General features: G+C 37.9%; 3 protein-coding genes and 1 pseudogene across 3 annotated transcripts; 3 read left to right on the top strand and 1 right to left on the bottom strand.

Moving 5' to 3' along the window:
- Nucleotides 1-1,907: 1,907 nt before the first annotated feature.
- On the bottom strand, nt 1,908-4,148 carry LOC147860453 (uncharacterized). Its single transcript, XM_087324107.1, has one exon. The coding sequence runs from the start codon at nt 4,146-4,148 to the stop codon at nt 1,908-1,910; it is 2,241 nt and encodes a 746-aa protein (XP_087180233.1).
- Nucleotides 4,149-4,580: 432 nt separating this feature from the next.
- On the top strand, nt 4,581-5,811 carry LOC147860452 (small ribosomal subunit protein eS7 pseudogene; annotated as a pseudogene).
- A 9,045-nt stretch (nt 5,812-14,856) lies between these two features.
- On the top strand, nt 14,857-16,369 carry LOC147860451 (methylsterol monooxygenase 1-1-like). Its single transcript, XM_087324153.1, has 4 exons — nt 14,857-15,237; nt 15,323-15,645; nt 15,727-15,874; nt 16,049-16,369. Exons 1-4 carry the CDS (start codon nt 14,902-14,904, stop codon nt 16,082-16,084), a joined length of 843 nt encoding a protein of 280 aa, XP_087180279.1. The 5' UTR covers nt 14,857-14,901; the 3' UTR covers nt 16,085-16,369.
- Nucleotides 16,370-19,955: 3,586 nt separating this feature from the next.
- On the top strand, nt 19,956-20,899 carry LOC147860450 (methylsterol monooxygenase 1-3-like). Its single transcript, XM_087324783.1, has 3 exons — nt 19,956-20,278; nt 20,360-20,507; nt 20,682-20,899. Exons 1-3 carry the CDS (start codon nt 19,971-19,973, stop codon nt 20,715-20,717), a joined length of 492 nt encoding a protein of 163 aa, XP_087180909.1. The 5' UTR covers nt 19,956-19,970; the 3' UTR covers nt 20,718-20,899.
- Nucleotides 20,900-25,749: the final 4,850 nt, after the last annotated feature.

Genomic DNA, 25,749 nt, shown 5'->3' with positions numbered 1-25,749 from the left:
TGGTTTGTCTTGTCTCACTTTTCATATGTTTAGTTAAACTCATTGTCCTTCATTGGTGCCACAATCTCCACAACCAATGTGCTAAGTGTCAGATACTTAACAATTGGTCTTAAATTGAGTGAATTCAATGGTAGCTAGATCAATAAGGGAGCCCTTTTTATTTCTAATTCAAGAGCTTCTCTAATCTAACACCATTAAGATTATCATCTGAAACAATGTAGGCATTCCAACATGTCTGTCACCAACAATGAAAAGCCAGACACACCATGCACCATCTAGATTTGTCTTATTTTTTATATGGAGTAGTGAAACTTTTACAAATCCTTTAAAAATATCAAAGGATATATATGGAGTAGATGCAAACACTTTTGATTGGTTATGTATTAGTGCAAGTTCTCATTCTTCTCTACTTAATAGATTATTGTTAGTTAACAATCGGCAACAGTTTGGTCTGAACCGTGAAACCACGGCTAATGGTTTAAACGGTTTAGTTTGGTTTGGTTCAAGTTCAAGTTTTTTAATCAGTTCAATTTGGTTTCAATGGCTAGAAACCACGGTTTTAACGGTTTGATGGTTTTTAATTTTTATTTATTTATTTTAAACCAATGTTTTCATTCTTAAGCCTAATTCTCACATTTTACGAAAATCTTTAAATTTTAAAATAATGAAAATTTTGAATTTTGAATTTTGACCGAAGTTGAAAACCGAAACCAAACCACAAAACTACAATTTGAATGGTTTAATAGTTTAACAGTTTGGAATTTTCTTAATGCTTTGGTTTAAACGGTTTTGTGGTTCGGTTCAGTTCAAGTTTCGAAATTTTTAAATGGTTCGGTTTCAAACCGGTTCAGTTTTGACACTCTCAACTGAATTGAACTGAACACTTGCCGATTGTTATTGTTAGTTGTGTGTGTGTGTGTGTTTCTTCATTTGATAAGAACTTACCTTATAAATGTGTGTATTTCTTTTTTTTTTGGAACTCTTGTATGCATGCATCTTTAAGTTTCTTTCTTTGTACTCTCTTTTATTCTCTTTCATCTCTCACCTCTCCCTCACTCTTTGACAATTTGGAGTTATTTTGTTTGAAATGCCGATCTCAACATTGTAGTGGCAAAGATACATTTATGTTGAAATGATTACCTAGGAATTTTGCTTTCAGTGCCTATTTATGAATATAGTGTAAAAAACATTTTATAGATTCTATGTAGTATGGGTCATGTTATTTTAATTGATATTCTATTGATGTCTCTTTGTGTTACAATATTCCCATTTTTTTATCGAGTGGGAGTTAGAGTGACTTTTATGAGTGAGTGTATATGTGAGTGTGAGTGTCAGAAAAGACAAAGTGATACATTATGTTATTGTATGAAAAGGTCCAATATGACCTATACATCTTTATCTTGTAGTCTGTAGAGTTTAATAGTGCCTCTCCATGTTAAAGCAATTTTATCGGGAAAAACTTTGAAATCTCATGTTAGACATGGGGAGTTTAGCCTCTCCATGTTAAAGCAATTCTATTGGGAAAAACTTTGAAATGTCATATTAGACGTGAGATAAATTGATCATATAATTGCCCAAAGGCACATTAGAATTGAGGAGAAGTTGTGAATTGACCATATAATTATTTCAATAAGATATGGAAACGGGCTTTCAACGGGTTGACTTGGGGCATTTGGGGAAATAAAGAAACACTCAAGGGTTTGGGGTGGTAATAATACTCTTACTTTCAGAGGGTTTCATTTTAGATGGATGTGAAATCATATGTATATCCAGTGTTGCCTTTTGACGACTAACATTGCCTGTCATGAGAACAGTATTCCAAAATTTTTGCCCGTCAAATTGACGGTTTGTCAAAAAAAATGCCCTTCAAAAAGTAAATACATCGAATATTTGTACGAAACAATATATTATATCCTTCTATCCTTTGCATCTTTCCAAATTTCATGTACACGATCCCATTGTATTTCTTCAATGCGTGGCCCATTCAATGAGACTCGCATTAGATCATCTAAATGCTCTATATTCAATCGATTTCTTTTCATCTCTTTGATGAGATTTTGCTTAGAGAACCCTCTCTCACACGAAACTGTGCTAGAAGGAATAACCAAAGTAGCTTGCCATAATTTCATCAAATGAGGGAAACTATCTTGCCAATCCTTCATTTTGCAAAACATACGCCAAGCTTCATGCATAGTATAGCCTTCACAATTTAAACGTAAAGTGTCAACAAACCTATAGAGTTCCATTTCACAAGCCTTTGCATCATGTGAAATTTGAGGACATGCATTGACATCAACATTTGGCTGTAAGTGAGAAATCAAAATTCCCAACCATGTCTTTGCTTTACTATCCCTAATCACATCATCATCTGCATAATGGCATGGGCTGAATAATTTTGCTGCATTGAAGAGGCTTAAGTCAGGGAATCTTGCATTTAGTCCATCAATAACATTTTGCACATAATTTTGAGATAGTTTAATACAACTTTCAAGTGATCCATCTATAAATGGCCTCATTCCCTTAGATTTTGCAATATTGGGATTTGGATCATTTTGACTTGCTTTATCCATAGGAATTTGTTTGAAGTATAGTTCATGTATATATGTAACGCCATCTTTATCCTCTATTTCCAAAAACCTAACTTTAGAACATCTTAAGAACTTGGATAAATACATTGTTCCATCCGCAAATGTGTCATTTCTCAAGAAAGACCTCCGCAAATTAGAAATTGTAATATCAATTTCTGCACCAATTGAAGTTACATCCAAATTCTCTTTTTGAAGTTTCAAGCTCAAGATATTCATCAAATGCAACACATCAGCCATCATACAAAAGCAAAATTGCACACTATAGATACAAGCTTTATTATAGCACTCGTTTAAGTTCTCTTTCTTCCAAATAGTAAGTATTGCAGGCATTATACTCACTAGTCTTTCCATGACTTGACCACATGACAACCAACGAATATTATGAATTTGTAATGGTCTATGAGCATCCAATTGCATTTGTTCCAAGAGCTCTAAAATTTCATGTGTCCTTTTGGTACTATTGTTAGCCCATGCATATACCTTATTTGCAATTTTTTCTACAAGAATGAGCTCAAGGATATCTTTAGATACATCTGAAATAACCAATGCTTCTCTATGAGCAATACAATGTAAACCAACCAAATTTGGGATATCATTTTTCATTAATGTTACTGTTCCAATTTCACTACCAATCATTGATGATGCACCATCAGTTGCCAATCCGATCAACTTGTTCATGTTGAGGCATCGATCGCCTAATAGATGCTTAACATGTTCATATATAGTTCTACCTTTACCATTGGGAATTTTCAGCAAACCCATATATTCAGTTTGCTTAGGCCCACAACCACCACATTGCAAATATGTAACATACATAATGAGATGCAACTCTAATCCATTGTCAGTACTTTCATCTAGCATCAAAGAGTAGTATGGGGAATTTATTAGGTTTGAGCTTTGAATTTCTAGAAGATATTTCCCGAAGGCAACCAAAAATTCATATCCCCCATATCTACTAGTATAAGATATATAATCATGTTGCTTAGGCATATTAGGCACCTCTAGTAGCACAGCCAAATCACATAATTCTTGGTATGTAGCGATAGACAAATCTTTTTTTGCAATAAAGTACATGAGTTTCATTGTTGTTATGACCTTATTTTTGTTAATATCATCCAATTGTGATACATGCTTTGGGATGGACATTGCTTTCCCTTCAACATCACATATCCACTTTGATGCACATAATTTATGACCACTTGAGTTGACATGGGTCAAAATTGCATCAAGTTGCAAAGTAATGCATCCAGAACCAAGACCCCAAGGCCCAGGACTAGCGTATTTCTCACACCATGCACATTTCATTAATGTTTTGTCTCCTTGCACAATGCATCTTATCCATGGGAATTTATCTCTCCGTGCTTCACGGAATTTTCTCTTAGGCTTTTCTTTAGTTATATTAGAGGAACAACTCTCTCGAGTTAAACTCTCTAAATCAATCCCAAACATATCCATATCCTCATTTAAATCATTGTTTAGATTTATGTCATTGGTATCGTTGGGTGGTTTCCATGCAAACATCCCACTGATGGTTCGTTGGTTTTTTCTTTTAGGAGCCATAATTATTCTGAATAAGAAGAAATGGGTCATGAAAGAAAAGATCATACCATCAGTTCAAAACAATCACTAGCATCATTAAACCCATACATATTAGTTATGACCTGTTGGGCAATGAGATTTTACATGAATATAATTCCCAAACTTTTGCCCTTAAAGAGGAGAGCAATACTAGTTTTGATGGACTAGTAAAAGAATTTGGTGGTATATCTACTTCATCTAGAACTCAACAACTAAAACCAATGAAAGCCTAGAAAAGGCATGACAAGAGAGCAAACCAAGAAGCTAAGAGAGAACAAAGAATTCAAGAAAAGCAAAACAATGTGGTGAGTGATCGGATGGTGGAAAACGAATTGCTTGAAGGAAAATAAATTGCTTGAAGGTGTATCATCCCACACCATCAAGGAACCATAGGTGCAATCAAAAGAAGAAAACATGAGACAAGTACGAGCAACATTCGTAGTTAACAAAAGCAACAATGATATTAGGCAAGCCATTGTAAATTTCCGTAGAGGGAAATATAAGAATGATTTAGCCATTAATAGAGTCGGAAAATGCTCTGGCCATCAACGTTGGATATGTAGTAATTTCCTAACCATAGGAAATAACTATTGATATGACGAGATGGATCATTGTTAAAAGTTGCGGATTTTTATTGATTTTTATTGAGACAATAAACATTAGTCTCTATTAATCTAAAGTTCATACCAGAGAGAGAGAGAGAGAGGACGCAGGCAGAAGAAGAAGAAGAAGAAGAAGAAGAAGAAGAAGAAGAAGAAGAAGAAGAAGAAGAAGAAGAAGAAGATCCTCTATTATCTAAAGTTCATACCAGAGAGAGAGAGAGAGAGAGAGAGAGAGACGACGCAGGTGGAAGAAGAAGAAGATCCATAAGGAGAAAGGCCTCGAGCCCGATGATTTTGAAGAGTCTGTTGCACAGGCTCTCTTTGATCTCGAGAACACTAACCAGGAGCTAAGAAGTGACCTAAGGGATCTATTCATCAATTCTGCAAAGCAAATAGATATCAATGGAAGCAGGAAGGCTGTCATAATCCATGTGCCATACAGACTGAGGAAATCTTTCAAGAAAATTCACAACCGTCTTGTCCGTGAACTTGAGAAGAAATTCAGTGGCAAGGATGTTATTTTCATTGCGACAAGGCGCATTATGAGGCCTCCCAAGAAGGGAATAGTTGTTGCTCGTCCTAGAAGCCGCACATTAACATCTGTTCATGAGGCTATTCTTGAAGATTTAGTCTATCCAGTAGAGATTGTGGGAAAAAGAGTTCGTTTCCGTCTGGATGGTTCACGTATAATGCGAGTATATTTGGACCCCAAGGAGAGGAACAATATTGAGTATAAGTTAGAGACTTTTGGTGTTGCTTATAAGAAGCTAACTGGAAAAGAAGTAGTGTTCGAGTACCCTATACAGGAAGCTGCTTAAAGACATTTTATCTTGGGATAGTTTTTGAGGTTTCAGTTTTTTTTTTACACTTTATGGTGTGAAATTCATTTTGTAGGAATTGAAGGTATCAATGGAGTCTTCATGTGTATGCTTATCCTCTGTAAGGATACATTAGAGACATCCTTTTTTCTGCAATCTATTTCTGGAAGTGAGGCAAATATGAGCAGCATGCAAATATATTCATTAAGGATCCTATTGCTTCAATGAGGATGGTTTAGTCTATTTTAATCTTAAACACACACACACACACACACACACAGCTACCTTAGATGGGTGAGCAGGACTGTTGTAGGAGATGTTGCTGAATCTATGAGTAGCAGGCAACGAGCAACAAGCTTCGAGTAGGGATAGTGAGCACTGAGTTGCGAGCTTCCAGCAAGGTGCAGGGCTGAGGGAGCAACGAACAAACAGGGAAAATGGGGGAAAAGGGGGGAAAGGGGGGAAAAGGGAAAGGAAGGTCTTAGATGGGGAAACGGGGAATTGGGAAGTAAAGATTCATAATTTAGACTCTATTAGTTTTTTTACCTTTTTGTTACACACATAGTGACATATGTGAGCCTTTCAAATTCCTACACTCCCAATGCAACTTGAACAATTTGTTCCTACTACCTAGGACTATACTACTATAGTATTGGTCTTAGTAAAATTTGACGGTATTATGAAATTTTAAGCCTTCATTTTTACGTTTTCATAAAACATATGCCCGTCAAGATTGACGGTTTCATTTTAAAATTAACTTTTATATACGGTTAAATTTGCCAAAAACGTTCAAAACGGCCGGGCAAAAGGCAACACTGTGTATATCTAGAGAGAGTATTGAAACGGAGCAAAGACATCATTACTATTTATATGTATTAATATCTAACTAATGACTTTAGAATACATTTCGCTAAATACATCGCTTTAGTCAAAACAGAGGCAGAAACATCATTGCTATTTATACACATTAATATCTAACTAACAACTTCAGAACACATTTTGCTACATATATACATTGATTTAGTTTTTTTTATAATTTATGTTTTTCTATATGTCCATCAATTGGGTTTAAATGGCTAATGGAAACTAACATGATTATGCGGAAATTTGTGCATTGTGATTTTTCAAGGAAGAAAAATATGACTTTTACATGAGATGCTTCAATGTACATTGTCAATGAAACACTAAATGAGCATAGAAGTACTTAAAATGTATTTGTTCAATTTCTCCTTCGAGGTTAATCTATGACTACATTCATTTTCTTTTTTTTATAATAATTACCCAATTACTCTAGTTGTAAGTCGTTACACTACTAGCACTATATCTTGGGTTTGAAACCCAATTTTCTCACCCCACTACTAGAGTCTAGCACTAGGTCTTGGGTTCCTTTGAGTTTAATCGATAACTTAAACATTCATTTTCTTTTTTTATCATAATTACCATAGTTGTAAGTCATTACACTAACACTATGTCTTGGGTTCCAAACCCAATTTCTCACCTCTCTATTACTCCATAGATATTTCTAAATTTACTAGATTCCACTATAGAATGTAGGGATTGAACCCATGACCCCATTGTCTCCTTACCAAGTGAGCTAAATGGAGACAACCTTACAAAGTTAGCTACATCCTTGGGCAAACATTCATTGTCTCTCTCTCATCCTTCTCTCTATAAAGGTATCCCTAAAAAACTTCCAAACTAAAAACTAAAGAATGTTAATATATACATACTTGCATGCATATTACCGCAAAATAAATTGTTAAAGATCTTGAACATCAAGGTAATTGTATTACTTTGTTACTCCCATTTATGGTGTCGAAAATCTAAAAGAATTGTGCAAAGTTGCTTGGGTACTTTGCATTATATTGGTGGTGATAATCATTATGTCTTGAACCTCCATAAAAGCATGTCGTCTTTGTAAGGATCCAACCTAAGTCATATGCATTGTCTATATTTTACGGTAATTACAATTAAATATATTATGATGATATTGACAAAAAATTTGGTAGCATATACTGTAGTTCATTTAATTGATGCATAGAACATAACATGTTATACATACCCTATATGGATTATGAATCCATGGAATTGAATGCATATTGCCCAAATCCAAAAAGTTATGATGTGTGAGCGGATGAGAACTCGTGCAATAAAACCTAGGAGAAGTGCCAAAAAGGATCCGCCATGGATGTGCATAGATGGATGTAAAGCTATGGCGCACATGATGGATATATCCATACGATGAAACCAATAGAAGATGTAGTCCTCTATATGGAAGTACTCTAAAACTTGGGTAAAGATCTCCCCAACGGATGAGAAGGGAAATAGTTATATTTCAAAAATTTCAAACACTTTGTTATAAGAACTTTGGATAATACACACACTTAAATTAGCCTAAATTACAACATGTTGTAATTAAGACTTTGATAAGGCAAACACAATGTTTGTATTAACTGAAGTGTGCATCTTGAGGAGAAAGTAGGAAAGGAACAAGAGATTGGCGATGAGGAGAACATTTACAAGAGGATGCCAACATAGACATTGAGGATGGAGGCGAGACAATTGTGGGTGAGAGGTTGGAGCTTGAAGGAGAAGTAAAAACAAGGGAGATGGCGAGGAATGACAAGTGTGGAGAGGCTAGTCTCGCACATAGATGTGAAGAGTATGACTAAAGGGAACGATTAGAGAGTGGCATCATGAACAAAGGTTGTCCTTGGGAACCAAAAGCTTTTGATGGTCAAAAGAGATTGCCCACCAATTGATGACTCCGCCTCTTCAATGCTTCCAATGCAATATCATCTTCTTGTGTTTTTGTTTGTTTTCTTGTTCTTGTCTATAATTAGGAGATTTCTTCCCCATAATGCATATAACATTTAGTCAACTCTATACTCTCGACTCTCGACTCTCCCCTGTATCTTTGTATTTATTATGATTGAAACCTCATGATCATGGTTACTCTCTTACATGTTCACACAAAACATGTGATTGCACAAACTACCACGAACTGAATGTCAATCAAAAGTACCATATATTATGATTCAACCTTTGGGTTTATGCATACATCAACACATTTGTGGTGATAGTAAATGCTAAAATTAAATACCGAACATATGTATTCATTGTCTACCATTGGCTAGAGGGCGTACACCCCCAACGCATTTGTGCTACTAAATGAACAAAGTGTGTTTATAGTTGAATGTCTACTTCAAACTATAATTGAGTACTAGTTCATTGATTTACATGTTTTGTTTTAGCCTTCTTTTTTAAGTCCAACCATTTTCCTCCACATCAGTCCTTTCATAAGAGAAAACATGGCCTAAGTATAGTTGTTTATAAAGAAACGTCATCATTAAGAAAGACTATGCATAGATACACTTATTACTCAATGTATCCATCATATATTTGTCTTGTAATGTCCTTGGTGGGTGGGTGGGTAGGTGTGGGTGTGGGTGTGCCTAAGAGGTATTAATATACTTCTTATCTCTGTCCACATATCAAATGTCATGCAATGTCACCTTGAAACTTGCCGCATTTTAATTGAATCACTTTAAACAAAACAAAGTGAACCTAAGGTTCACAAGCCTACCCTGAGTAAGGTATTAGGAAGTCACAAGAGAAATATTTATTGGTAAAGATTAAGAATTCATTAGTAATAAAAGAAAGAATATGTTTAGCATGTTGGTGTTAACATGTATATATGAACATGCATGGGTCTCTTCCAGTATTGTCAAACATAACATAAATGGTTCATTGACTACCTTCACCATTCTTATGCACAATTCTCTCACACAACCATGCTTATGTACCCCCCCTCATGAGACATATAGAAGTGTATGTCTAAGAACATACCACTTCACTTCCCTAGATGATGGCACCTTAAGCTATGTGAAACATCGCTTAGACCTCCAAATGATCCATAATGACATACCATTGTCTAGAATTTTCCTCCCTCTACGTCAATCACAAAACTCTCTCTTATTCCTTCCACCATGTCATGCACAATTCTCCCACACAACCATTCTTATATACACCCCCCCCCCCCCCCCCCCCCTCCCCCTCTTACTATTAAAAGAAGCACATTCTCCACACAAAAGCTCATTGCATGTCTTCCTCGACCATGAAGGCCAAGCACAAAGAGGATATACTACAGGTTTTGATTGTCACATTAAAAAATATTTGGATATTATCGCTAGCTTTATCCCTAACTTTCTATTGTTAGTCAACCCCTCCAAGTAAATGAAACACAAGGGTGCTTAGTTGCTCCTCGATTATATACCCATAGGCAATAAAAAATGTAGTCAATTTGTAAATAACTCAAAACAAGAATGGGCATCTCTCTTACTCGATGATAGTAATTCTCTTCATATGTAACCCGAATTGATTTTCCCTTATTGCTATTCTATTTGCACTCGATCAATCTGACTGACAGGGGGCTATTTATCTCTCTAAAAACTTGTGGGAATCATCCTCTTGTTCCTTGTACTTAAACCCAAAACCCACAAAACATCTTTATAAACAACAATATATGAATTTCTAACTAAAACATTTTATAGTTTCTTTAATGTCAAGGCATGTTGGTATTTATAGTTTCAATCAATTATGATGTTCAAATTGTGTTCATTGGACATTTGTGGGTATAAACATTTTATAAGAACAATAATCATTACGTAGGATGTGAGTTGACGTTGTGGCTTTCAACATTTGACCTTTTTTTCACATCCAAAGTGCAAAGGATACTGTTTTTCCAACTTGAGTCATTGCATAGATATAGATAGCTATCTCTAACACAAAATGAGCATTTTGTGGCATTTATCAAAATATGTTGATGTTGCTTATGGAGAATGCTAGAACATTCTAGCTATGAATGATCAATTATCATGTTTTCATTTGTGTGAGAGGAGTTGGATGTCCTTGAATGTCAAATTAATATCCGACTTAGACTGGAGCATATTCTCAATGTTCTTGGTAATGTTTATGTTTACATATCCATGTGTACATATATGTGGGCTATGATGCTCAATAAAAGAAAAGAAAACAATTTAGAATGGCATAACTTCATTAATTATAGTGAACGTATTGAAACTTTAAGTGGTTTTGTCCACAGTTCCCATGGGCCATATCCATGGGAATGCCCTCTCTTAAGGGAAAATATCTATTCCTTCTAAGATATCTATTTTCTTACTAATTTATTTTGTCCTTTGACTACTTATAATTTATCAAGGACAAAATGTTAACTTATGAATGTGACATAGTTCTAGTTGGTAATTTTGTCATATCATTGGTTGCGCATATACATAATCACGATAAAAAAAATCGATGAATGCATTCCATGTTTGCCACATGTTCCTATCCATTTTTGGGGAGGTGAATCCTCTTTTAGCTAAAGGATGTTCCTAATTTTCATGTTTTCACATGTCTACTTCCTGCGCACACAAATTGTTGTACCTTTACATAAGTGAAACTCAAAGAAATGAAGAGGCATCTTAGAACCAAACATGATACCACATGGAATGGACATTGGCAACATGTGAACACACTCTCAATCAAATCTCCCCGCCTTATAGATAAGACTCCAAGACTCATTCTCATTTATCAAGTGTAGATCACCAACCTTGGAGTCACATTCTAATACCATTTTTATGTCCTAGCTACAACCACAAGTTAAACCTAATACATGTCACAAACAATATAAATGTACACAAAGTAAAAAAGGTCACCTATCTCACATCCCATCAAAGAGCCAATACATATACCCATCTATTTGAGAGTTAGCAACGAATAAACTGGACTTGGCTCTAGTAATTAGTGTCCCATATTATTGATCAACATATCACAAGTGAGACAACATCAAATATAATTTAAACAATATCAATGTAAGTTTTAATGTTAATAATATTCAAAATGAATCCATTTGTAAACTACACCTTGGCACATTACTAGTTGTACATTCTCTTAGCATTCCAAGTTCATTGAGGCTTTGTGTAATGTTTCCACATCCCCCACGCAATATGTTTACCTTCTTGTAGAATTCTTCCGCCAATTCTACAAATTCCATGATCTTGTGGTCTCGCCCTTTTGTCAAACTCTAAAGTTTAAGCCAAACTTGCTTTTATCAAATCACAAATTTTCTTCTAGCTTGTCTAGTTGGTGATCAAAGTAATCATACATTTTTGTCTAGTTGGTTGAATTTAACTAAGAGGAACAAGATTACATGATGGACACCTGACTCATTGCGAGTTGACTTTGGTGCCTATCAAAATGGTTATAATGATCCCAAAGTTGCCAGATTGTTGCACATTCAAGCCTTGTTAGGGAGACAATTAGCATTACCCTTGATGATGCTCCTTTCTCTTACTAAGGTTTCCCGTAGGACGAATATCTTCTCAAGCACTTTTCTCTAATGAGAAACTCTTGACAACTTGAAAGCCAATAGCTAGTTCGCTTATTCGTCACATCATACATGGACTCATTTACACAACTCATTTGGTGGGAAAACATGTTGATAAAACTATTCTTAGTATGAATTTTATTGTTCTTCAATTTCCAAATATTTGAGGATATTGTGTTTGGATTTTATGATGTCATACTACCATAAGTGGGGAATGAGTTCTTGGCCACTTATGATAAGATATTTTACTTGTGTTTATACATTGCTTAATCCTTGTCCACCTTACTTTTGCAAGCTATGAGCATGTAATTCAAAACAATCATGCTCATGCCAACCCCAAACAAAAACCACACGAAAACATCACATCCACATAATGCACCCATTCACGTATGATCATATGGTTGGTCGCAGTCTACATAGTTATGGGTTAGACATTGACCTAGTCTATCATGAGAGGTAAAAGTTTTGCTACCATTTTGTGAGCATAATCCTAAGTTTACTTCTTTTGTTGAACACTTAAAGTGGTATAAATCCTTGCTATCAACATGAGATGACATCCCCAAAATACAACCATGACACATAACTATGACCCGAGAGGGTTTGTTTCCGAATAGAGCTACTTTCGTTGTTGCCTATGGATATGGATACCTTGCAGTGTGTCTACGGAATAGATTGTAATTGCTAGACTGTTTTCTCTATGTTGGAGCACATAGATTTGTTTCCTCAACCGTTGTCTACACAAGACGGGCTTGGGGAAAAATACTTTATATGATGTAACCGTTATGACCTTTCTTTATAACTAATGGAAGGATAATTTGTTTTGAAAAAAAAAAATACAACCATGGAATGATTACCAAGGAATGACATACAATCACCCTTCACGTTGGTGGTAAGTCTGCATCAATCTCGAATTAAAATTATGTAAAGGCAATATACAAAATCTCAAACAAAATCGGGGACCACTATGGATGACCTCAACTTGTGTACATGGTTTTGGGCAAACTAAGTTATGAAGAAATCTTAGTAATATACACAATACCAAACTTATTCAATTCACTACATTAATGTTTCGATGCACAAAGTACGACAAACACGCACCATATTTATCTATTCAATTTCACGAATTTAGTATGGTTATAACTCCATAATATTTTGAGTAATTACTTGTGTGAATGTTTAAAGTTGCTTACACAAGCACTTAATGTATCATTTTATTTATTTCGACTTCTATTTTTGGACTAGATAATATTTTTTCCTAACACACGTACCCAACATGACATAATGAATGCATATTAAGGTTTAGAGCTTATCAACATTGAAGACTTAATAACATCGAGAACAAGTACCTTAAATTAGAGACAAATTTACAATAATAAAATGAAAAGAAAGTACTCTTGTTTTTCTATTTAATCTACAATAACAAACATTCTCACAATTGGAATGTGATTTTGCAACGATATTATCTTTGAAAATTATTTGTGACTCTCTTGTCATACTCAAGAGAGAGTGTTGCCTAACATTTTAGGCATGTACATGTATAGGTGGTTTTAGAAACAACCCGATGCTCTAACATTTACATCAATTAGCAAAGGTTATGAAAAAGATGAAATTGCACACTATCTTCATAGCTCACATGCCATTGATGTACATTGACTATATTCAAGAATGTTGAGAAATATGGAATGGATGTATGTTGCCTAGTGATGATGACAATAAGTTTGTTGATTGGAATATAAAGGTATAATCCTTCTTGTTTATTGTTCTCCTGTTGCTATGATCCATCTACGGTTTGCGTTGCTCTTTTCTTTAAGTTGCACAATACTTGTTTATGGGTTTAAGACAAAAGATATGTAGTGTACACCTACGCTTTAGGATTAAGATAGCTTTTCGTTGTGTATGTTGCATAACAATGTATTTAAAAGGCAAATACAAAGGCTGTCCAAGTCAATACTAAGGATGAAGATTCCTCGGGACCAATGAAAAACTAAACCTTTTTGTAGTTAAAAAGGTTCTATAGTTTTACATTATCTTTTGCTTGTATTTCACAAGCATAAGCTTATGCCACCTAGCTCATTCTCATACCCAAACTAGTTCCAACTAGTAAAGCTATACCAAATTTTAATGAAACATTTTTATTTAGATGAGACATGCTACGTGACGAAACTACTCCCGATACAAAATCTTGAACTACGTTTAGTTAAAAACATATCCTTATGTTATTATAATGTATTTTTTATGAGCTCCATTAATCATACCACACTAGAGATAGTAGAGGGTGTTTCGATTTCCTAAGGGCATTATTAATAAGTGGTGTTGTAAGCAAAAAACATGAATTTTTATTTTCCTATTTTCTAATATCTATGACGATTTTAATCAATTATCACTTTTTGAAGGAGCTATGTATTTATAACACATATTAAATGCACAATGAACCTCATTCTTAAAGACGAGAGAGAAAGACATGATGATGCACTCCTCGAGAGAATGTTGTTTGTTCGCCAATAACCAAATTGCTTGATATTCAAGATTTTCGTGGACCAAATTATATTGTGGACTTGCTTTTATGTACTTATATGCATGCATATTTACTTTATGTAAATCTAGTTTCATGTAGAGGAGCAACCACTTTATATAACAAAATTGTTTTTAGAAGGTTTACATTTTTAGCTTGTAAAAATATACTATACCTCTACCTCGGGTGTCGAGAGTATAGGAGATTTCGGAGGAACTCATGAGCAATTAATACAAACACTACTCATGAGCTGAGTAGAATTGAATGCACACTAAGGTTAGAGAGAGATAGAGAAGGGGGAGGGGAATAGAATTGAATTGGAGTCCAATAAGTAAGTGAGACTATCAACTCATACACTTTATAAAAGGAGGTATAAGGAGAAACAAAGGGGAATAGGAAGAAGAAGACCACAGAGATGGTAATGCCTTATGGGAGCATGGAAGTTGTTGAGGGAGCACTAAGTGGGAGACCTCTTTCAACAATGGAACACTTATGGTACACACATACTGTCTCCCTCTCCGATGCCACCCTCTACTCTTTCACGATCATTGTCCTGTTCGCGGTTATGCATGTGGTTGGTTTTTCCAATTTCCTCCTTCCTCGACTCTTCCCTTCCTTCTTCTCACCCTCCAAAATCCAACCTCGCACCCACATTACACTCACCTCCATTCTCTATATCTACTTTAGCCTCATCCTCATCTATGGACTCCTCATTACCCCTCTCCTTCTCCATTCCTACCCTCTCTTCAAGGTCCACACTTGTACTTGGATATTTGGTTTTTAATCTCATTACCATATATTACTTTCTTATGCAAATTTTCGTGTTAACTATACAGCTCATTGGGATTCGTATGGACCTCTCTCTACCATCCCTTGGTGAAATCATTGCCCAAAACCTTGTCTACTTTCTCATACAAGACTACATTACATATTGGTTTCATCGATGGTATCATACCGATTGGGCCTACAAGCTATTTCATCATGTGCACCATGAGTACTCCTCCCCTGAAAGCTTTACATCCATCTATGCACATCCATTAGAAGTACTCTTGGGGTTTGTTCCAGCTTTAGTTGGAGTTTTCATCGTTCCACCTCACATCATAACTTTTTGGATTTGGATAGCAATTAGTCATCTTCACGCTTTTGAAATCCATAGCGGGTAAAACAAAATGTCAACATATGTAGTATATTTAATGGGTTGATATTATTAATAGAAACATTAGAATCGTCCATTTTATAGATATGACTTACGTTGGACTCCTACAAAGTTAATTCCCTTCTATGGAGGATCAAAATATCATGATTATCACCACCGAATTGGTGCAAAGTGTGCTAGTAACTTCTCACATGGCCTCACGATCTTTGACACTATACATGGAACCAACAAAGTAAATACTCCACTTTTTATGTTTTATTTGTTCCGTAAGTCCTATTATAAGTTACATACTAATACACTTGGAACCAACAAAGTAAATACTCCACTTTTTATGTTTTATTTGTTCCGTAAGTCTTATTATAAGTTACATACTAATACAGTTGAGTTTTTATATGGAAATTAATAGGGATACCTCACTAGAGAGAGACAGAGAGAAAATTAATTGCATTGATGAAGCAACATCACAAGAGGAGCTTTTCGACAAGAACAATGCTCGAGAAAAGTGTGTTCCAACTTCCAACACTATAATATAAGTCTTCTCCAACAGCTTTAAATAACCTAATACGATGTCTATACTTTCCTACCATCTTTAGTTATTTATGCATATTGCATTTCTTATGGTAATAGCTCATTTCGTGCGATACAAAATTGTAGATTTCGTTTTATGTATCAATCATTCTATTATAATGTTAAAGAATATTGGGACAACTTTCTACTCTTTCACAATATTGAGAGAGTCTATGTAGTTACTAGCTATTTAAAATCTACATAGGTTGATTGGGGATGAACCACTACATACACAAATCCAAATATAATTGTGCTAAACGGTTTGTTGTAGATGGCTTTCTACATTAACTTGCGATGAAATATCAGTAACAATCTTATGTTCATGTGATAATAACTATCATACATGTATGGAATAGAGCCAAGAGAAAGAAAGAATTAAGTAATAAATGATATTTTAGTTTGAAGGCGTGATAAACCATCGAACATGGAGGCCCTACAATTTATCACCTCTTGATTTTTGGTAACTAAGAGTAATAATATACCTCCAAAAGGTGAAGAGGTGTTTATTATTCTACCTTCATTTAAGAGAGGGATTGAGAAGTGCCATATGTCTTATCTTTATATCTACACACCATGGAATTGCAAAATTGTAGCCAACACAATTTAAACACATAGATGACTTGTCTTATACAAGAGGATACAAACTTTTTGCAAAATGTGTGTTTCAATCTTTAAATGGATCTCTCTTGTAAGTAGAATTTGGGCCATATTTGATCTTTGGGAGTGTTATGAAATATCTCTCATGTAAGTAGAGTTTTCATCATTAATGTGTAAAGGATAGAAAGGTACGAAGCCTCCATAAGCCCATATCTTGGTGGCATCATATGATTGAAGTGGGTTGGCAAATTTGTTTGACATTGAGACCAAAGGTGTTTAAGAAAAAGCAACATTGCTAGTGGTTCATGTTTTCTTTTGTTCTGTTGAAGTGGAGTGTAATCAACATCAATTTTTTCTTATCTCGTACATAGCTAGAATGGTTTCTTGTTCGGTGATGAAATTTCACAGTGACATCATATGATTCAAGTGGGTTGGCGAATTTGTTTGACATTGAGACCAAAGGTGTTTAAGCAAAAGCAACATGCTAGTGGTTCATGTTTTCTTTTGTTTTGTTGAAGTGGAGTGTAATCAACATCAATTTTTTCTTATCTCGTACATAGCTAGAATGTTTCTTGTTCAGTGATGAAATTTCACACCATGAAATTCATTCGTTATAAAATAAAGTAGTTGTGGTTTTATGGTTTTTGTCGTATGAATAGAAGATAAATAAGATATTCTTCAAAAATTGACTTGTTTGTAAGGGTTTTGAAAATGTGAATTGATAATTCTCGGAATACAACTCTTTCTTCCCCAAAAGAGTAGAGAATCTTTAAAGAAAGAAAAAAGATATCTTTAGGTCTTTTAAAAGGCCAAAATGACCTATAAACCCCTTGTAACGCATGGCCTTCTAAACAAATTGGATTTCATTATACCAGGTTTTTTGGAGCATTCACAAGTTGCATGTCATTATACAAGGTTTTCTAGACCATTCATAAGTTGCAAGTTGTAATACAACACATATTTCTCGCTTGAAAAAGCATCTCCAAGGCTCTATACATAAATATATGAAGATTCTAAGACAGCCTTTTTGCAACGTGATAAAGACAACATTTGAGATTGTTTTCTAGGTAATTGATATACCTTTGCAAGGTTCACGGACAACATTTTTCTCAACCAATTAAAATTACCTGCCAATGCCTTGTAACCTTCACCATAGTAAGTGTGGGAGGTTTTAATAGAAAATAAGAATCAATGTCATATTTCTCTTCTTTCCCATCATGAACGAGATGCCACACTTTGATTAAATCAGCCAATCATAAAGAGCAATGTATAGGCCATCATGTCTACACTTTATGAGTGATAAGTGAATTCTTTAATATGAAATTGTAACCTGCATAATTAATGTTACAGAATAAAAATGCAGTTTCATTATGTTCATGTAAATGTAATTTAAATAATATATGCATAATCAAAGTATCACGAGAAGTCATGATTGTGCATTACATTATGTACTTATGTTGAAGTACAAAGCTAAGGGGTCAAACATATGTGCAAATGAAGGCCCCTTATAATAGAGTGTGAGGGTAAATTACTTTACAATTCATGGATGATTGGATAAATAGTAATATCTTTTTTCTACATGTTATTGATATTGTTCAAAAAACCAAATACACAGTATGATTCTACTTATCACATTTGACTTGTATTGGACTATGTAATCCTTGTGGTTAATAAATCATTCAACCATGTCGCTTCTATAATAACTATATCAAGCTCGATTTTTCAAAGTGGAATGCCTAGATTCTAGTTATTGAGATGAGACTTATCTCACAAGTCACTATCACAGGGTCCAAGGTAAATAATTAGTATTTGACCATTCCACGAATACAAAATGGCCTAAAGGTCAGAATGTAAAATAATAGATAAAGTCGAAACACTTAATTAAACCATAGGGTTAGTTGTAGATGATAGGAAGTTGGGAACCACTAATTAGTCAATGATGGTTGATGTGAATTGTGATAATGATAAACCAAGTAACCTATATAAGTTGCCTAAGAGGTGTAGTTGTGTGTGTGTGCAACCTTCTTCCCAACACACTTACCACCACCTAGTGGACTTATATCTCCACACTCAAATCGTTCTTTCAAGGTTGGATCAACATTTACTCTTTTGTAGGTGACAAGAGTAGGAAGTGTGTGAATTGTTCATAAGCCCTCTTGTGTTAATGTCAATCTTCAAAGCTCAAATATTAACTACTCTCTACTTTAATCTAATCGAGACATATATTCCAAAGACTTTACTATGAAATCCATACATTTCATTAATGGAACATGAAAATCATAGAAAAGTTCATCATACATTTCAATCAAAGTAAGAAAATTACATTATACTTAACGCAACACGCCTAAATATTTAAGTAGGCAAGTTTGAGAGTAGAGTTTTTTGCTATGTAAGCTACTCCAATGGCTCAAAGGGGAAGAGAGAGATAGAGGGATAGCATAACGTCCAGCTTAGTTCTTCTCGGAAAATTCTTGAAGAAAGTAAAATGTTAGTCTTACACTACCATTAGCCTTTTCACACCTAAGTTCAATATCGGATCCCCTTTCTTCGATTTTCGCTCTTGCCTCTTTTTCCATGTGGTATTTGTGGTTATGGGATGAGTGCATGGTTATGAGCTTGAATCCTTTGAGGTTGAAGGTCAACTTAATGGGATGAGCGGTGGTGGGGGCTCGACTATTCAGGTTGGTGGAGGGGGTGGGTGAGGTGATGGTGGGCTAGAAGGGTGGGCCAAGACAATAGAGGGGGTGGGCGTGGTAGGTTTGGGGGTGGGGAGCATTGATTTTTTTCTTGTTGAGATGTTGTATGTTTAGAAAGCGTAATAAGACTTCTTGCACTTGATCAATAGTTTTTAAGGCGTGGGGTGATTGATTGTACCATTGAACTATGGCATGTTTGATGAAGATCGAGGTAAGGGTATGTGTGAAGGCCTTGTATGTGAGGATGAAACTTGTGTTAATCATTGTCTTGATGTCACATTGATATGACATGGAAGAAGAATTTCTCAAGTCTAGAGGAAATTGAGTTGTATTCCGAGGGCATTATTAAAGTCTAAATCAAGTAGGATTCGTATGGACCTCTCTCTACCATCCCTTGGTCAAATCATTGCCCAAAACCTTGTCTACTTGTCTACTTGGTGAAATCATTTACAGCTCATTGGGATTCGTATGGACCTCTCTCTACCATCCCTTGGTGAAATCATTGCCCAAAACCTTGTCTACTTTCTCATACAAGACTACATTACATATTGGTTTCATCGATGGTATCATACCGATTGGGCCTACAAGCTATTTCATCATGTGCACCATGAGTACTCCTCCCCTAAAAGCTTTACGTCCATCTATGCACATCCATTAGAAGTATTCTTGGGGTTTGTTCCAACTTTAGTTGGAGTTTTCATTGTTCCACCTCACATCATAACTTTTTGGATTTGGATAGCAATTAGTCATCTTCATGCTTTTGAAATCCATAGCGGGTAAAACAAAATGTCAACATATGTAGTATATTTAATGGGTTGATATTATTAATAGAAACATTAGAATCGTCCATTTTATAGATATGACTTACGTTGGACTCCTACAAAGTTAATTCCCTTCTATGGAGGATCAAAATATCATGATTATCACCACCGAATTGGTGCAAAGTGTGCTAGTAACTTCTCACATGGCCTCACGATCTTTGACACTATACATGGAACCAACAAAGTAAATACTCCACTTTTTATGTTTTATTTGTTCCGTAAGTCCTATTATAAGTTACATACTAATACACTTGGAACCAACAAAGTAAATACTCCACTTTTTATGTTTTATTTGTTCCGTAAGTCTTATTATAAGTTACATACTAATACAGTTGAGTTTTTATATGGAAATTAATAGGGATACCTCACTAGAGAGAGACAGAGAGAAAATTAATTGCATTGATGAAGCAACATCACAAGAGGAGCTTTTCGACAAGAACAATGATCGAGAAAAGTGTGTTCCAACTTCCAACACTATAATATAAGTCTTCTCCAACAGCTTTAAATAACCTAATACGATGTCTATACTTTCCTACCATCTTTAGTTATTTATGCATATTGCATTTCTTATGGTAATAGTTCATTTCGTGCGATACAAAATTGTAGATTTCGTTTTATGTATCAATCATTCTATTATAATGTTAAAGAATATTGGGACAACTTTCTACTCTTTCACAATATTGAGAGAGTCTATGTAGTTACTAGCTATTTATAATCTACATAGGTTGATTGGGGATGAACCACTACATACACAAATCCAAATATAATTGTGCTAAACGGTTTGTTGTAGATGGCTTTCTACATTAACTTGCGATGAAATATCAGTAACAATCTTATGTTCATGTGATAATAACTATCATACATGTATGGAATAGAGCCAAGAGAAAGAAAGAATTAAGTAATAAATGATATTTTAGTTTGAAGGCGTGATAAACCATCGAACATGGAGGCCCTACAATTTATCACCTCTTGATTTTTGGTAACTAAGAGTAATAATATACCTCCAAAAGGTGAAGAGGTGTTTATTATTCTACCTTCATTTAAGAGAGGGATTGAGAAGTACCATATGTCTTATCTTTATATCTACACACCATGGAATTGCAAAATTGTAGCCAACACAATTTAAACACATAGATGACTTGTCTTATACAAGAGGATACAAACTTTTTGCAAAATGTGTGTTTCAATGTTTAAATGGATCTCTCTTGTAAGTAGAATTTGGGCCGACTTAGTTAAGTTACTTATTAGGATCGTCTTCATAACATGCGTAAGATATACAATTAAGATAGAATGACAATTGACATAGATATAACAACGCTTAAGCTTTCATTAATTAACCGCTAACTATTACATTGTATCCGGGCCTTTAAATAGGTTTCCGGTCTGTATTACAAAACGGTGCCATCCGCACCTGTTCGGGATCGGTCCGGATCCGGAACGGCATACCGATTCCAGTCCGTTCGTCCACACTCATAGCTTAATTACAACCACATTCCTACTACTTAATTAGCTCTCCGTTTCCCACTCTGGACTCCTTTGCCGGCCGGTAACACATGGCACGCCCGTGGAACAATACCTTGTACGTCGAATCCACAAACGACCCTTGCTATTCTTCGTCCAAAATGTCCAGAATGCTCTGTTCGAGAGGCTCCAATGGTTCATTTGGAAGTGGTTGTTGTTGTTGTTGTTGTTGCTGCTCTGTTGCTGTCTGCTGCGGCGGGTCCGTTGGTGGTTGCTGCGGCTGCTCCTCCGTTTGTGGCTCTGACACCGGCGTCTCCGTCGTTGCTCCCTGCGTCGTGGCGGTCTCCGGTTGACTGGTTCCCGGCTAGCCCTCAGCCGACGACGGTTCCTCATCACTAAGGTTAACCGTTGTCGCTTCCTGCCCTTTTTCTTCCCGTACCCGGGACCGCTCGTAGCTTTCAAACTGGATTTGAGCGTCCAGCCTATCATCGTCCAGCTGAGCTACGAGCTGTCTGACCTGCGCCAGCTGTTCATCTGCTAGGACTTGGAAGTCGTCGGCCAGCTCGTCCCGTATGGCGGTGAAGTCCTCGGAAGATAGCGTATAACAGTCATCTCCTTCCTTCCGCCGGTTTGCCACATCCGCCCGTATCAACTGGAGTTCCGCCGCGTTTTGTGCTCACTTTGTCCACCATTTTACGGAGCTTTCATCAATCAAGTGCTTCGTCTGATTCAGCCATGCCCGGAGGATGGACTGAATCCGGCTCGTTCCCAATTGCGATTTGGTTTCTGTCGCTTGCCGTTCCTCCTTCAGTTGTTTGATGATTTTTACGTTGTCCTCCGCCTGCGCCTTGTAATGCGTCAGTTGCCTTTGATATGTACTTTGTAATTTCTGCAATATTGTAGACGCTCTCTCTTTGTCTTCCTGCTGCTGCTTCTGGAGCTCCATCCGGACCTTCTCCACCTCTTCCAAGCGTCTTGTATTTTCCGCCCGTTCGTCGGCGATCGCCGTTGCGGCCCGATCAACTGCCTGCTGGAGCTCGGCCATCCATTCTTTATGCTCTATTTCTAGCCGTTTGTAGTCCCGGTGCAGGTGCTCAAAATCATCCGTCTTTTGCTTGAGCCGTGCGTTGATCTGACGACGGGCCCGGTCCTCGCGGTCCTTCTGTTGGCGGAGCTCTTCCTTTAGCCGTTCTATCTCTGTTTCCGCCGTTTTCCGCAGCTTGTCCTTTTCCTGCAGCACTTTTTCTTTCTCCTCCTTTAGCCGGTCGTACGCTTGATGGCCTTTTCGGAGGCTCTCCTCTGCCCGGCGGAGGTTCTTAGCAGTCTTCTTTAATTCGGCTTCGGCCACCGTCTTCAATTCTCGTTCACGGCTCCTTAGTGCTTCTTGTGCGGCAAGTTCCTCTCTCAATTCTGCAAGCTCCCGAGCTTGCGCCGCATCTCTCGCCGGAACGGTTTCCGTTGCCGGGGTCTTATTCCTATGTGCAGGTCGTTCCGTTTCATTATTCTGTACACTTACCGGAGTCACCGGTGATTGGATCCGTATTTTAGCCATCTCTGTCGTGACCTGATCCAAATCTTTTTCAAGGCACCGGATTCTGGACCGGGCCGTCTCTAGTTGTTCGGTTGTGACGAGCAACCGTTCGCTTTGCGCTCTTTCTTCCGCCTCTATATACCCCACTGCTCCGGCTATCTGTTCGCCTATCCACCGGAGCCACAGGCTACCAGTGCCTTGTTGTGCTTGCATGGAGGTTTGATAGATGGGCTCACTTGTAGAGGGGTGGTCCCGCCTGGTTGCGCCGAGTTGTAGTTCCGTTTCTGCCCGTGGACCATCCTGCTGTCCTTGGTCCCCTTGCGCTTCTTCTTGGCTGACCGAGGGAGGCTGTAGTGACCTTTCCGGCTTTGGCGGAATGGGACTTGCCGGTGTTGCCGGTGGTGCCGGGGCTTCTGTTTCCGGTTCCTTCTGCACCGGTTCCGGTTCCTTCCTTGGCGTAGGAGTCTCGGTATGGGGAGCCAGTGTTCCCTCCGTCTGAGGGTCCGAACGTTTCCCGGCTGTCTCAACGGTCCTTGCCGACGACCGTCGCTGGAGGTGCTCCGTAGGCTCCTCCTCTATTTCCTCCTCCTGAGCTCCGACATTGAGTTTTGCCGCCAAGGGGTCCACTTCTCGATTCACCGGTCGGCGGAGTGTGACCTTTACGGGTCGTGTCGGTGGTTCCTCCTGCACCTCCGTTGGGCGCTTCCGGCTGCCACTTCTTGCTGCCGCCTGGTCTGCATCCACTGCCTTTCCCTTACTGGCCTTAGAGGCCAACAACTGCTGCCGTTTGGAAGCCGTCCTTGGGGTGCCGTCCGACACTCTTCCTCGCTTCTTGGGCTGGACGGTCTGAACGGGTGGCACCAGCAGGGTGAGCCACTGCGTTACGGCGTGCCATATCCTTCGTCTGTCTCGGCCTTCTTTGCCGTCTTTGCCTCTGACGATCTCGATCGCCGCACACAACCCGTCTGCAATCAATACCGGCCAATCCACCTTGATGCCTTCATAGGTGGCGATGATCATCCCTGCCCGGTTCTGCGGCATGACAGGGGGTCTAGGGTATACGTGGCCGTATTCATGGAGCACACGAGCAATTTCGCGGAACAACATATCTCTGCCGCTCTGTGTCCGGTAGCCCTTGCTGGCTAGAGAGTACTCACCAAAATACCTGATGAGTTGCTCCGGGGTTGGATTGTCGATCGTGAGTATGCCTCCCTCCGGAAGGCCTGTTAACGCTCGAATCGCCTCTGCCGTTATGACCTCTGTATCGATTTCCTTGATCACTTTGTCGGCTTCTTTGTGTGGCGGTACTTCCATCATCATCAGGAAGCCCTCGAGCCCGTGTTGCTTCAGCCATGTCTTGGCGGCTTCCGACAGCGTTTGCGGGTCCATTTCTATGTTGGGGTTGGACTGCGGTGGCGAGGATGGATGGTGATGAGAGCGGGGTTGAGAAAGAGAGAGTTAAGAAGGCGGGGGTTCTCTGTGCGCAGGTTCTCTTTTGATAATCTTGCAGCGTTTCGGTGCTTCTGTGCTCCTGGGTTCGCGAAAATAGAGGGTCTCTACGCGCAATGGTTTTTGTCTGTGCATTCTGGCGCCTTTTTCGAGTTTGTGCATGTCGCGTACTTAAAATAGCATTATGTCCTGTGGTGGCACTTTAAATGCCCACTACGTACCTTTTCGCTCCACGCTCTTTCATCCATTCATTCCTCGCTTTTGCATGATTGTTTTTTTTTTTTTTTTTTTCAGTTATTATTATTATTAGTGTGACGTCATATGTCCGTTGGTCCTCCCGGACCCTTACCGGCCACATTCTCTCCGGTTACCGTCTTCGTGGTTGCCGTCAGTCCTTTGCTCAAACGGGTTCTTAGGCATCGGTCCTCTATATGCCTTTAACCGGAATCCATTCACCCATTTGCCCAGCACTTCGCCGGCAAGTGTCCCCAACTGGTAGGACCCATTATACTCCCGTGTTAGCCAATATGGTCCGGTCCATCTAAACCTTAGTTTACCCGGCATCTTGCCCATCCGGGTTTGGAATACTAGCACTGGTTTGCCAATTGCGAACATTTTTTCGTTACCTTTCCTGTGCCGGTCGACGAATTCTTTCCGTCGCCGTTGCTCTAATTCTAAATGTAGGATGCTGGCCAACCGTTGTTCCTCCAGCTCACACAGGGCTATCAACCTTATTGTCTCCGACTCCTTCTCGTTCAGCCGTTCTCGTAGCTGAATCCGTAAGCTAGGTACTTGAAATTCTACCGGCATGACTGCCTCGAGTCCGAACGCCAACCGGAACGGTGTTGTTCGGATGCTCGTTTTGTATGCCGTCCGGTATGCCCAAAGCGCGTTATGTAGCTTTGTGTCCCAATCCGTCCGGTTCTCGTTGACGATCTTCCGAAGGATGTTCTGGAGCGTCTTGTTTGTTGATTCCGCTAATCCG

Source organism: Azolla caroliniana, unplaced genomic scaffold (assembly GCF_043228905.1).
Source record: "Azolla caroliniana isolate FFs.n. ecotype wild unplaced genomic scaffold, voAzoCaro1.0.p SCAF_9, whole genome shotgun sequence".
In the NCBI taxonomy this organism is placed as follows: Eukaryota; Viridiplantae; Streptophyta; class Polypodiopsida; order Salviniales; family Salviniaceae; genus Azolla; species Azolla caroliniana.
The sequence above is the reverse complement of the archived record's forward strand: the minus strand, read 5'-3'. Positions and strand labels throughout refer to the sequence as shown.